A 14,296-nucleotide genomic window follows, 5' to 3' on the forward strand; every position below is an offset into this window, starting at 1 on the left:
TGTATACTTTCCATCACTGGCTTGTACTGCATTACCGTCTGCTACAACCGTTCCAGGTGAGCCTAATGGACTAAAGCATGTTTATAGATATGTGCAACTCCTAGTTTAATTGAGGTAACAGCTGAATGAAATTGTGTATTTGTTTAAATTAAAACTGATAATCTTAAAGAGTGACCAGGTAATCCAAAGTAAAGTTACATGTCAGTGTAATTACTACTGCTTTGTTCAACAGGCAGTCAAAAAGAGCACAATTATACGAGAGCGCAGTGACCCGAGGCGAGCTGGAGGATCCCGTGGCAGTCAAAGCAGTGAAGAGATCGACGAGTTTCATCAACCCTCTCACCTTCTTCAGGAAACCAGAGGCACCAAAGGATAACTCCCGGATCTATTACATCTACAGTAACCCGCTGCCCGTAGGAGGGAAGGATGAAGATGAGGAGGGAGCCAATAAAGCCATTGGCGTACCAGAGGAGCAACAGGTGCTCTCATTGTCTCACTCGTTTCAAGAGTTCGCCAGTGATCCTAAAAGTGGTGTCGTCCTGGACACTCCAATATTTTACATGCAGCTTTAGAGGGTGGGAAACAGTTCTAACAAGATTAGCTAGAGGCACTTGACTCAGTCTGAAAGGTTTGAAGTTTGACACCTCCAGCTATGTGTATGAAAACTTCTCACCAAGATGTGAAGGGCACTAACATCAGTTGTACAACCTAGATTCAGTAGTCTGTGATACACTACTCAGAACTACTACTACTGTAGATTTCTTTTGCTCTAAAAGAGTCTGAATAATGTATTCCATGTTTCATGAACACTCAATATATGCTAATAGTTCATCAGAAGTTATTTCCCCTCACAAAACAGTAAGGATATAAAAGTGCTTCTTGCTTTTGACAGATCTTTAATAAAACTGCTGATGTAATGTGCTTTACAAAAGAAGCTGGGTGCGAGACATGGAGAAACATGAGAAAATACAAACGTTTATCACTGCAGAGCAATCAACAGTAATCCTGGGCAAAATGATCATGGTCCTCAGATGATCAGCTGGGTCTCTCTGATCAGCCACTCTAATGCCTCCTGCCTACCCTGCCTCTCCAACTCTGCTCCAACCACCTCCCGACACTTCCTGTGGTACTCATTCACCCAGTCCCGCTGCAGGAGAGGAGAGCCAAGAGTCAAACCACATATACACGGCATAATGTAATACAGGATTTCAATAACATTGCAAGCTGAGAATGTTCATATTCACTGCACAGAATAAAAAGCTGATAATACTGGATGTGCAGAATTTGAAGTTTTTACCACATATATAACTGTGATAAACTCCAAGTTAGGGCTGTGCGATATGACCAAAATCTCATATCCCGATATTAAGACATCTATCGTCTGATAACGATATAAATCACAAAAATGTAACATTTTCTGTAAATTCTGTGAATCTCGGGCAGCTCGACTTGCGTTAAGTGTTTCCAGCTGGACGTCGTGTATCTGGAGTCGAGTGTTTTAACCGATGCATGAAACGATACATTTTTAGACATAAGTTGTAACAGCCGCCATTTTTTTTTTGTGAGTATTTATTACATGGCGTGCTGCGGGGAAAAGCCTGTTCTAACGCTTGAGTCTAAGGTTTATTTTTTAGCACCTGGCGGCTCTTTTTTGCTTCCCATCAGTAAACACTCTGCATCTTTCACGTGATTCAGTTTATTTTGAAAAGTCTCAACAGGATCTTGAGCTTTATTGTGAAAGGTTTATGTGGAACAAGCGGACACACGGTGGTTTTACCGTCGTTGTTGCTAACGACAACGCATAAAAACAAACGCTTGTCTGTCTGTAGTGTGGTTATATTCAATGTAAGAGAAAGAGTAAACAGTTCATTTTGCGACACCACGAAACAAACGATTGCGTAAAAAATATATCGTTATATCGAACAACCCTACTCCGAGTATACATATACAGATTTTTCTTTTTATCCGAGTACCAAAACCTTACCTCCTTCTGAGTGAGAAGCTCTGTATTCATCATTTTCACTTGGATGGGAACCAGAGTGAGAGGCTCAAATGTCAGACTACCCCTGTTTCTGTAGTTGTACTGCACATACAGACAGAAAAACAAAAACATCATTAATTAATCTCATTATTTTGATACAAATAATTAAAAGTAAAGAACATCTTAATGGTTATAACGACTCATAGATATTTAGAGAATGTGTAAAAAAAGAAAGTCGTATGTTTGATCTACTGCATTTCTGAACATTCATTTGACCCGTTTTAACACGTACTTTGGGCTTAGCTGGTACAACGAGGACCACATTTTCCAGACGAATGCCAAAAGATCCATCTTCATAGTATCCAGGTTCTACAAAGAAATAACACACACAAACACACAAATTATAGCCAGCTGAGCTTTGGTAGCCTTATCCTCCTAGGACGTGGCGTCCACACATGTGGACATCACATTTTGGGTTTTCTAGACTAAAATACTACATTTTGCTCTACAAGTGCCTGATATCCACTTACGAGGACATTAGACTTCCACTAATCTATCAAAAAGTGAATGTCCTGATATGTGGATCCGTTTTTTCTCAGAAACAAAAGTCAGTTTTTTTTTTTAAAAACAAACAAACAAACACGTAATTCTTTGTTTTTACATTCATCCCAATCAGCCCAAATAGCAAAGAGAAAGAAAAAAAATGCATGCCATGAAAGAGTTCGGGTACTTAGGAGGTTAAATTTGGATATTTTTATAAGATTTTCTTTCAATCTCTGGAAAAACTACAGGTTCCTCTTTTGACTTGTACACTACTTGGATAAGCAGATATCTCCAGAGGAGATACAATGATGTAGCAGTTTTTGACTGTATTATATCACAGAAAAAAATAGAAGGTTAATGGAAAAAGTCAATTAATTATTGACTTTGTTTCATTTCCAGTGTACTCACGGTATTTATTGTTTTAGCTCTTTCCTGAATTTGCTGCTGGGGTTTCTCTGAATAACTGGACATTTATTAATCGAACAGCTGCTCTGTAAACACTGCAAATGCAACAGATTCTTCATTTTATGATCCATTATACAGTAGATCATACCATCGCTGACAATCATGCCGGCCTCCAGCGGTTCATCTGCGAAGGTTTTGTAGCTGATGCCGCAAGGCCCCTCGTGAACGTTGAGGAAACAGCCCACCCCGTGACCTGTACCATGGAGGTAGTCCAGCCCAGACTCCCACAGGGCTGCACGGGCAAACGAATCCAAGAGGTGGCCTGGTAAAGGAATAGAGGTTTAGATCAAAATGTCAAAGGTCTTTTACTTCTCTGCTTGTGCATGTTAAAATACTGAGTGTATGATCATAAAATACTGGTGGCAGCCAGTGGTAACTCTTAGCCTACTAGTAGATGCACCTATGGTAATAATTTCAAACTTCCATGTCCCCTGGCAGGGTGACAGCTTCCGGCTTTTTACGCGATATAATCATAACACGATTGTTCTTCCTTTGGCGTAAGACACAGTTCAAGATTGTAAGTAAACAAGCTTGATTGGCCAAAAAGATGCCCGTGTTATGAGCGACAAAATGTTTATCTTGTAGAAATAAAACATTTGTATTCCTGAATAGACAGAACAAGTACTAATCACCGTGAGTCATCTGGAACTTTGTTAGCTATTTTGGTGTAAAATCGTCATTTTTAACATCCGTGTACTGAAAACAACATCAGCATAGTCTTAACGACAGAGCCGAGTGCTGCACCTTTTGTTCCATTGGGGAAAATGGCAGCGCTGACAGCTATGTGTCCCTTCAGTACGTAGGTAAAGCATTCCTATGAGGAAAATAGCACACATATTACAAAGATACATATAATAGTCTTTGTAAATAAACAGTACTGAGTCAACCTAAGTGTAATTCAATTAAATTAACCGGTGGCAGGAAATATTCTGAGCAATCGCACAAACTTACCTTCTCAAAAGCAGATGGTGTCCCGAAGTGCATGGTACGTGTGACGTCTGTTGTTCCATCACTGCAAAAGACGTAAAGAGGTAACTGATTATCCTAAAGACATCTGCTCTGCAGCATTTAAAAACAACCTTACTTACACGTATTGAGCTCCAGAGTCGATGAGATAAACTTCATTTACGGTGAGGGTCCTGTTGGTCTCAGGCAGTGGTCTACAAGCAAAAACATGAAATCACAGATACAAGCTAAAACTATGAATTAACAAAAATGACACAAATACAGTTTTTATTTGCAAACTAACCTGTAATGTATGATCGCTCCATGTGGACCAACACTGGAAATTGTTGGGAAGCTGAGACCCACAAAATCTTTCTGCTGACTGAAAAAAGTGCAAGAAAATGGTAAGCATTAATGACAGCCATAATTATACCATGAGAAATATTTTAAATATTTACATTGGAGAGACCAAACAGCCACTTCACAAGCGCATGGCACAACACAGAAGAGCCACCTCCACAGGACAAGACTCAGCAGTCCATCTGCATCTTAAGGATAAAGGACACTCTTTCGAGGATGCCAGTGTTCACATTTTGGACAGAGAGGACAGATGGTTTGAAAGAGGAGTGAAAGAAGCCATCTATGTCCACTGTGAGCGACCATCTTTGAACAGAGGCGGGGGTTTACGACACCAACTCTCTGCCATCTATAATCCAGTTTTGAGATCCCTCCCCAGACGCCTTAACGCCCACTCACATCCTGGGCCATCTGACCTCAGGAATTCGCATGATAAGGTGGGGCCAGGTTTCACAATGAACACACCCGAAACTCTGGCTGATTGGGACCCACGCCCAGTTTCACACCTTGGCTCAGGTGATTAGAGGATCATCAGGGGGTCCTTTTGTCCCTCTGTGGGGGGATACTCCCACTAGGTTTATATCTGGGACTCTCCACCATTTGACCTTAGAACTGAAGAAGCTTCTCGGATGAGAGGTGAAACGTCTTCAAGCAACTTAAAGAAGTCCAGACGCTTTTCTGTGCAAGCTCCTTTGACTACGATGACCTGGATGACTGAGAACCTTCACAGACATTTTAAATTAAAAAAGAAAACCAATTATTATTTTTTTCTGTTATTTTTCCAAGATGCAACTGTTTCTTGATGACAGCTTTGGTTTCAAAAGGTAGCCACATGCAATAGTTCTTAATTACCAGTTAAGTGGTAACAGACAAATTTCTTCTTTTTAATGTGATTGAGATGATCGGGGTTTGTTGTTATACAGCAAACAGCTATATTTTAATCAATAACAACTTCTCCGCCTGCTTCCAGCACTTCCTGCTAGCACCTGGTGGGAGTTTGTTTCCCATATTTGCACTATTTTTGCTTACTATAGAAAAGGCAAATGTGCCATTTATTAGTTTTTAAAAAAGTATTTTTTTTAAATGACATATGACACTTTCACCTTTTTACCCCAGAGGGATAAAAATATTGCAAAAGCTTAATACCAGGTTAAGATTAATACCAGAACTTCAGCACTTTGTTTTCTTCCTATGTCCAGTAGAGGGAGCTGTGACCATTCTGTGCTCTGCACACTTTTACTCTGCAAGTTTACACAAGGGGCTTCAAACCAAATAGCCTTACATCTGAGTGGGTTTAAAGGAAAAAACAAACCCCCCCCAAAAAAAACTATTATCAAGGTCGCACAGTGACCGAGAGAATTCAAGCACACTGAAACGTAAGTAAATCGTAACAGATAGAAAAAATGCTAAAAAAAAAAAAAAAAAAAAAAAAAGTACACAAAACAACAGAAATAAAAAGCAAAAGAAAAGGCTCACAAAACAAATAAACAAAACCGTCACAGAACACAAGAAACTTAAGTTTTAGGAGACAATAAAGTGACGGACCAGCCATGGAAGTGATGAGCTCACAGTAAACATCTAACAGAAACTCTGCTTCCTGCTTCTTTTCAGCGTGCCACAGTGCACACCTTCACATTTTTGTGTGATTTTGTTTGCACCGTAAGTTTGCATCAGTACAGGTTCACTAACGACATTCAATGAAGGTGCACCTGTTTTGCATCATATATGTATATTTATACACGACTTGTCTTGTTTTGAAAGGGGCTTCGTATTGTGATTATATTTTAGTTTTCCATAAAGAAAAGAGCTTAGAGAAGTGAATGCATTTTAGAAATACAGTTGTAAACGCTTGCTTATAATTAAAACATAATCGGCCCAGTTTCAGACAAGTGACAATAAGTGATCTTAATCCATCCATGTGATGGCAGACAGAGGTTCCCGTTTCTGGTAAAGACGGCTATGTGCTCTATTTTTACCTTACCATTTAATTAAAAACCCTTTCAGTTGCACATGAGGGAGGATGCAGATTGGAACTGCACCAGCATCTTTTAAAGACATCCTTTCCAAGAAGGAAGCTGTTGAAGCTAAACTGGATGAGCTTGATCAACGTTATGTTAAACAAAAAAGCAAAACAAAACACACCTACGTAATTCTTCTGCCTTATCAGCAGCAGATATCTCAGTCACGTTGCCGTTTGGAATCTGTAAAAAAAAACCAACGCATGTGAAACTCAACAAGGAGACAACAAGGAAGACGTTAAAGCTCATGACAAAATGTCATGTGACCATAGCATTCCTACACTCACAGTGAAAAAAAATGAAACGTGTGTTTCCTGGAGTAAGTGAAAATGTGTATAGAGGGTCTTTCCCTTACAGTACAAGGCAACTGTTGTGATTAGGTGCTATATGAACTGAATTCAATTGAATTGAAGCCAGAATTGAAAATTCCAGAGATGCATGCATGAAAATAAGATTAAAAAAACAAAACAAAAAAAATACGATACCTCCTTTTCCAACCAAGCAAAGAGTTCACAAAGTGCCACTGCATCTTTGATCTGTTGGCAAAAGCACAAACACACAGTTTATAAAAATATTAGACACACTAATATGTTTTACACTACATATTTCAGGGGTCAGTGATTCTTACATGTGCCATTTTCATGCCTTGAATCTCTGTGGCATTTTTCACAGCTTTGCCGAGGCAGAGTGGAGTGTAGGGAATTGGAGATCGGTGAGTCTTTACCCCCCCCCCCAAAAAAAAAAAAAAAAAAAAAACATCAGGAGAAAACATTAAACATGCAGCTCTTTTACTATTTTTTTAAATATATTCATACTAAATGAGAAATATTTATTGTATTTTGCTGTATTTTTATAAATGTAATGAACCAGTTTCACATCGGGTAGAGCAGGTTCATGTTACATATTAAGAGTTGTTAGTTTTGCTAAAGTTACAATATATTTTTCAAGTTTTACTTGCTAATGCAGGTGAGAAAATGAGTATTTCTACCAGACACTTAAATGTCTGTAATCTTATAGGTCTCTGTCCTATTTCTGAGAATTTAAAACATAGCATGTTTTAAAAAATCTGACCCTATAATCTGAGAATGTGTCATCTGATAGGTACGAGGAAACAGACAGGCAATATTTTTCTAAACTGTAAAAACTCTCTGACATTTACAAATAACCCCTGAGCCATAAAGTACTCAGGTATGTTTTTACCAACCACTGGTATTTAAAGCAGATACTACTTCTTCATATTTGTGTAAACAGACACGACCTAGATGCAATCCAGCTTGTTTTGGGTTGTTTTTTAATCTTCTTTTGTGAACACCAGAAGCCAACGATGAGCCTCTAAACATGAACTATTTATATCTACAGTGAGGAAACGATCACTGCTGAATTTATGAGACCAAACAGCTTTTAAAGGATGCCAAAGACAAGATTTTAGACCTGCATGAGCCTGGAACTGTTGGTACGATTATTCAGAAGTGGCCAATATACAAAATGACCTTCAATCACCCTTTGTCTGCAGCTCCATGTAAGACCTTGCCTCATGGGTGGTTGGCAAGGATGTCTTACTTCAGTGCTTGGCAACAAGGATTTCTCCACCAAGGACTACGTCATGTTCTGCTTGAGGATTGAATACTTATTTCACTCTCTGATATGAAAATCAGTTTATAACTTTTATGTAACGTGTTTGTTTTGGATTTGCAGTCGATATTCTGTCTCTTCCTGTTCAAATGAAACTACCACATGAATTACAGCACGTTCACGTCTTCATAAGGGAGCAAAATTTAGCAGTGACTCAAGTAATGATTTCCCTCTTGATTAATCATTTCTCTCACCTTAGGGATGACCTGTGTGAGAGCACAACTGGCTTTATCACAAATCCACACTTTGTCCTTTGGGCCAAGTGCAGCACAGATGGCCTGGAGCTCAGTGTAGACCGACTCATACGGAAATGTCTGGATACTGAGCTCAGGTTTGCTAGGGGAGTCCAGCTGCAGATGCTCTCTCATTGCAGGGTCAGAAAGACGCTTGAGGTCCACAAAAAACCTGCAGAGAGGAAAGGGTTGCTGAGTGAAAAAGTGAAATGGTTAACACAGGAGGAAACCCTGTTCCTCTGGCTTTGGGAGGTGTAATCTGGATGTGCCCTTAACTAGCTACTAAATACATACAGTGTATATATCGCAATACATATAGTATACAATCTGGTTGCATACAATTATCTTTCATTAGCACTAACAGATGTGATTGCACTAAACACAATGAAAATGCACTTCAGTTATTCTGACATCTCTCACTGTCTAAGAGATGTCTTAACTACTGTCTAAGTTTTACAGTAAAGCACTGTTTGTCCAAATTCATAATCACTGATGCATTATACTGGACGTCACCTTATTGTATTCATTCCCACAATGGTATATGCAAAGAAAACTGGGTTGTACTCAATGTCTGCCCCGCGAAGGTTGAAAAGCCCTGAGAAAACAAAACGATAAGATGACAGATTAAAAAAATTAAACAAACAAAAGAAAAAAAAGAAATACCCTATTCTTCCTTCTATTATGATGCATCACATAGCAATGAATACTTTAATTCTCATGAAACAATGAGCCAGTATGAAGTGGGTGGTGTAAAATATCAGTGTTATTATTGAACTGTCATTCATCCTTACAGGTTTCATCTCTATAATCTACAACTATAATCTGCTGGTTGAAGCCATCCAGCCCTAAATGTTACCTGCTGACAATCAAAATAAGTCTTCATCTAATAAACAGGACAATCAGAAACAAGAGCAAATAAAGCACGGTGAACGCTGAGATCCTTGAATCTAAAGCAGTGGTTCTTAACCTGGGTTCGATCGAACCCTAGGGGTTCGGTGAGTCGGTCTCAGGGGTTCAGCGGAGCCTCCACCATGACATGTACAGTTCATTTTGTGCACCAATAAAAAAATACATCTATGCCTTGAATTTGAAAAAAAAAAAAAAAAAAAAAAAAAATCACCTTTTATTTTTCACTAAAGAGGGGTTCAGTGAATGCGCATATGAAACTGGTGGGGTTCGGTACCTCCAACAAGGTTAAGAACCACTGATCTAAAGGGACACTCGCACATGTGTCCTCTACTTGTTATCATGTACCGAACAGTAATATTTAAATCATGCACATTGAAGAGCTTAGCTGAACTGCACTCAGGAGCAGGATAGGAAAACTGAACCGTACACGCAATCTCATCCAGTGCTGTTGCAACAAACCAGGTGATCTTCCTCTCTGACATCTTGGCTCGCAGCGTTGTGATCTTGTCTTGCCAGGAAATACCTACACAAAGCATAAATAACACACAAAGACACAAGTTTGTTTCATACAATGCCTATACATCTAGTTACTCAAGACTGGAAACGTAATTAAAAAGGCCATTAAACTGTGTCTAGATTATGTGGATTTCTAAAAGTATTACACAATTTTTTTTAATTTAAAAAAAAACAAAAAAAAAACACCAGACTTAATAAGTTACTATTAAAAATAAAAAGAGGCTACATGTAAAATGGTTTTAATGCTATTTAATTGCACTGACCAGTGAAGTCTAATCCCAGGCTACGGAGTTGTGTGCTGGGTCTTTCTGGTCGGTCCGGCCAGACGGCATCGATAAGGTTATCCTGCACTGCTACCAACGAGTGGCCAGCACTGGACAGAGCCTTGAACATATTCTTCCATTGGTCTGAAACACAATATGAGATTTCTTAACAAGCACAAATACCAAATAAAAAAAAAACCATAGTGTTACTTCATATGGACAACAGAGTCACACTCTGCAGTAATATCAGCCAGCACGCATAGTTTCAAAGTCCAACCAGCTAATCTCATGAAGCTCATGCTGATTAAGTCGTATTAGCCTACTTACAGTTATTGCAAGCTGCATGGCAACCCACATCCACCCAAATTTGTCCTTTCATTCGGTTTTTGACAATTCAGATAACTTTATTTATCTCCATGTGGGTATTAGATGATGTCTTATCTGTTGTCAACCATGTGTGCTCTTCTATACTGTGCTATTGATATAAATTTGAAGTTAAAAAGAAATGGCTATCGATTGTAAACAATATTCTTCTGATTATACAGATCCTAACTGAATTTTTATTTATTTAGGGTGATTTGTGGGTCTGAAGTGGAGACGCTGCAGGCTGCCTCTACTCTACAACAAAATGCAAGTGTATTTGTCTGAGAGCTTACGAATTCCTCCATTTTTTTTGTGCAAGTTAAAATCTAATAAGATGAGCTAGAAATGTTCAAATCATGCACTCTTGTTGCATACTGGAATATTTCCTTTAGCCTCGGTTGCCTCACTGCAGCATGAGTGGTTTTCCAAGTAAAGCTTGCAATGCTAATTCACTGAACTAACATGAATATGATACTGTAGCTTACCAGCAGCAATGATCCAAGGATCTACTCCCACTTTTGAGTTTTCAGGAAGAACACTGATCAGCCAGTCTTCCTGTGAGGGCGTCTCCTTCAGCCCTGTATATGATTATTAAAATCAGTTTATGACACCTTCAAGACATGTGAATGTATAATATAAATGACTCATACCAATGTGGAAGATGGAATACTAAAATGTATGAGTGTCTACACTCGGTGCGGACACAAATAGTGTCTAAACTCAAGTCTGGGACACTTTTTCCAGTCTTAGAATAAATAAACATTCTGACTTATTGTCTAGCTGTGACTCAAGCCTTATTACTCATGCTGTGATAGATCTAAATGTCCATGTTGTGCCTGTGCAGCTGCTCCATTAGAGAGCCTCAAACTTTAAAAGCGCATGTAGTTAAATTTAACTTTTTAAATGAGAAGAAAAAAGATCCGTTGGTGTTTGTACTTTATGTAACAGAGAGAGATTTTTTTCATCACTGAAACACCAAGGTGGACATTACCCATCTTCATCAGGGTCCAGTTGTTGTCCATCTGCTGGTTGGCTTGCAGGAAGTATCGGCCATCAGTCCACATTGCAGCATGCTGCTCTGTAACGATGGCTGTGCCTGAATGGCAAAGTATGGAAGAAATTTTGTTCAGCACTTTCTTTTGGCTACTTGGCTTTATTTGTACAAAAAGCATATCTATTCATTTCTCTGAAGCAACATATAAGGTTTATACCTCTGAAATGACAGCAGTGAACAAGCAGCCTGAGAAAGAGTGAATTCTTCTTGTCTCGTGTAAAACTGTGGTTATGTCAGGGCAAAAGGCCAGATTTCCACAGTGTTTTTTTACGTTTAAAAAAAAAAACAAAAAAAAAAACAAAAAAAAACAACACCTTTCTTGAAAGTTCACAGCCTTTAATGGGAAAGAAAACTACTTTTCAACATGAAACTAGGTGCACTGGTGTTTTTTGTTCTGCTTTACCCTTAACAAACGAGTCTGAACGAGAGATATCAAATATCATTCTGAGTTATCAAATGTTCCAGATTTTTTTGCAGTGAAAATGTTTGATTATACCTACACTTGAGTGTGCAATGGGAATCATGCACAAGCAATACAAACCTGCAGAGCCGTCGAATCCAGAGATGAATTCACGTCTGCAGTCACACGGTGCAATGTATTCACTCTGAAAGTCACAGGGACACGGGAGAAATCAGCTTCATTAACAATCACTGTGAAGTGGCCATCCACCCAACAAACATTTTAATTGCCACCATCGCTGCTAGTCATGTGCATGAAGAAAAGGGCAGGGTTAGGGAAGTGTAATGAGCAAAGGGCTACAATCAGTTGCAAAGGTCAGACAAGACCATGAGAAGTAAATTAAAGTGAATTAAGAAGTGAATTGAGTTCACAGTGAGAAGGGAAATTAGAGAAGGGACAGAAGTAAGAGGAGCAGCTGAGAGATTTTCCATGCGTCTTGCTAACGGGTTGTGTAAAGATATTTATTGTAGTAAATGTGATTTGATTTACCTGATGTGCATCTCCAGATGGGATTATGTAGGCTTGTATAGGCTCAGAGAAGTATTTACAGTTCTTCATTGCCTGACGGAGCTGCCTGAGCAGCTCTCCAGTTATCTTTGGAGACATAGCCTTTTCTGAATGGCAAAGGAGATATGTTTGAAAGAAGTCAAGAAAAACATTAAAATAAAAAAAAAATAAAAAATCTAAACATACATAGTTTAAAAAAAAGCAATCTCAAAATGCATCATAAGATAGGCTCTAGTTTCTTGTCAAAGCACAGATCAGTGTCCAAAAACACTGATACACCAGTACTCAATAGGTAATCAGATAGTCTGGTACAATTCCAAAACACAGATGTGGTTCTTTAGAGATTACCTGACTTTTCGGATGGCATGTTGAATTCAGATGACTGAAACTGAACAGACTGACGACAACCTACCAAACTATTCACGTGGAGCTCAAAGTCACAGGCCACACCTGGACCTTTATTCTGCTGCAGTATGCTGAATAAGCAACTGTTACTGAAGTCAGAGTTAAATATTAAAAGAATAAGCTGACTGGGTTGAGGTGGCATTTGTGTGACCCTTTGTACCACAATAATCACCTACAGCAGTGGATTCCCCCATCACTCTCCACAGTGAGTGTGAGGCTGTGTAAAAAGAATCCACAAACCGACCAATCAGGTAGCAGTATTTTACATCGATGAGGTCTCCTATTGGCTAGAAGCTCAGCGTGCGGTTGTTGTTTACAAGTTGACATGAAATGAATCAGCTGCATTCAGTATCTGAACCACTAGCTAGTTAATTTTCTCAATAAAATCCAATTATTGTATCTGAGTGTGTTTTTAAAAAGTAATAAAACAGACAAACGCAGAGTCTGTAGCCGACTTTTGTTTCCATTAAGGCATCACTTTTTTTCCTTGAAAAGGCCAAACAGAACACACAAATAACTAATTCATTCCGAGTATCGGCGATGGATTTACATGTGGGTGTGGTAACACACCGGTGGAATATTAGGAAAGTTGCTAGCTAATTATCCAGCTTTACAGCTGAAAGGAAGCGCTTTTCTCGCAGCTTTCGTGACAGACAATACTACAGGCGTGGGCGGACTGGTCGTTTTCCTCGTTTTGAAAACAGTCCACAGCCTTCTGTACTCGCGCTGAGTCGCCTTGAAACAAAACGCTAGCATTTCAATCCGCAGCTAGCGACCATAAAACGGTAAAGTAGCCCCCCGCATGCAGCCAGTGAAGTGCTGAATACACACCCGGTGGTTTCGCCTTGAAAATGCGACACTCAGATTTAAAATCGAAGCGCTCTTTTAACCAGCTCGGACCTTGTGTTAATTTACAAAACAGGAGGCTGCCATTTCGTTGTTGACGTTTGTGGTCACGTGACTGTAGCTTCTTCCAGTAGACGTAGCGGGATCCAGACTCGCCTCTTCCTCTGTGAATAATTCATGCGCTCTCTACTGCAAACACATAAACGAAATACCATTTCATTAATATTTAAGACTGTGTCCACGCAGTAGATCTCTGAGAGTGCGAAAAGAATCAAAGTGTGTAAAGTAAGTGAAAGGCTACATGTGAGAGAACTGAATCAAGCACACAAATATACACGATGATCAGCCTGCATCTAATATATCATTAGTTCAATTCCTTTGGTTTTAAGTTGTGGCTTCTAATAATTTGTATTTGTTTATTATTAGTTTTAAAGATTTCTATTTCTTTTATGGATTTAAATGATCGATCTTTATCATTTTTTATATCTTTGTACAAGAAAGTTGAAGAATGGAGTGTGCACAGGGTGGAGTGTTTGGAGATGAATCTCAGGGTGATTTGTGACAGAGAAGCAAGAGTGATGGTAGTGTTTTACAAGGACAGGACTAGAAATGAGTATATCCGAGGGACAGCTCAGGTTGAGTGGTTTGGAGACAAAGTTGTAATTATTTGGGTATGCTAAGGATGGATAGTGGACATACTGGACGAAGGATATTGAATATGGAGCTGACATGCAGGAGGAAAAGAGAGACCTCTGAGAAGATTCATGGATGTAGTGACAGAGAACAGAGATCCTAGGGA

General features: G+C 39.1%; 1 protein-coding gene across 3 annotated transcripts; it reads right to left on the reverse strand.

Annotated features, from left to right (window-relative positions):
• Positions 1-879: 879 nt before the first annotated feature.
• On the reverse strand, positions 880-13,641 carry xpnpep1 (X-prolyl aminopeptidase (aminopeptidase P) 1, soluble). Of its 3 annotated transcripts, none has more exons than XM_026170316.1 (20): positions 13,483-13,641; positions 12,229-12,353; positions 11,821-11,884; positions 11,217-11,321; positions 10,711-10,803; positions 9,863-10,006; positions 9,511-9,606; positions 8,688-8,769; positions 8,136-8,346; positions 6,938-7,027; positions 6,795-6,845; positions 6,434-6,492; positions 4,239-4,316; positions 4,078-4,149; positions 3,941-4,001; positions 3,734-3,803; positions 3,078-3,251; positions 2,274-2,350; positions 1,985-2,083; positions 880-1,147 (listed from the first exon to the last, which is right to left on the reverse strand). In XM_026170316.1, the coding sequence occupies exons 2-20, from the start codon at positions 12,343-12,345 to the stop codon at positions 1,028-1,030; spliced, it is 1,863 nt and encodes a 620-aa protein (XP_026026101.1). In that variant the 5' UTR covers positions 12,346-12,353; positions 13,483-13,641; the 3' UTR covers positions 880-1,027. The 3 variants fall into 3 exon arrangements, with proteins under 3 accessions (XP_026026101.1, XP_026026099.1, XP_026026100.1); XM_026170314.1 differs by lacking the exon at positions 13,483-13,641 and adding an exon at positions 12,595-13,183; XM_026170315.1 differs by lacking the exons at positions 6,938-7,027; positions 13,483-13,641 and adding an exon at positions 12,595-13,185.
• Between the last annotated feature and the right edge of the window lie 655 nt (positions 13,642-14,296).

The sequence above is a fragment of the Astatotilapia calliptera genome, chromosome 6 (assembly GCF_900246225.1).
Source record: "Astatotilapia calliptera chromosome 6, fAstCal1.2, whole genome shotgun sequence".
Lineage (NCBI taxonomy): Eukaryota > Metazoa > Chordata > Actinopteri > Cichliformes > Cichlidae > Astatotilapia > Astatotilapia calliptera.

Excerpts from the sequence above, each read along its gene's own strand:
- xpnpep1 (XM_026170314.1), bottom strand. The coding sequence starts at position 12,793 with ATGCCACCTCAACCCAGTCAGCTTATTCTTTTAATATTTAACTCTGAC. Across the intron at positions 4,150-4,238 it reads GGAGCGATCATACATTACAG|ACCACTGCCTGAGACCAACA; the intron begins GTTAGTTTGCAA and ends TTTTGCTTGTAG. Across the intron at positions 4,002-4,077 it reads GACTCTGGAGCTCAATACGT|TGATGGAACAACAGACGTCA; the intron begins GTAAGTAAGGTT and ends CGTCTTTTGCAG.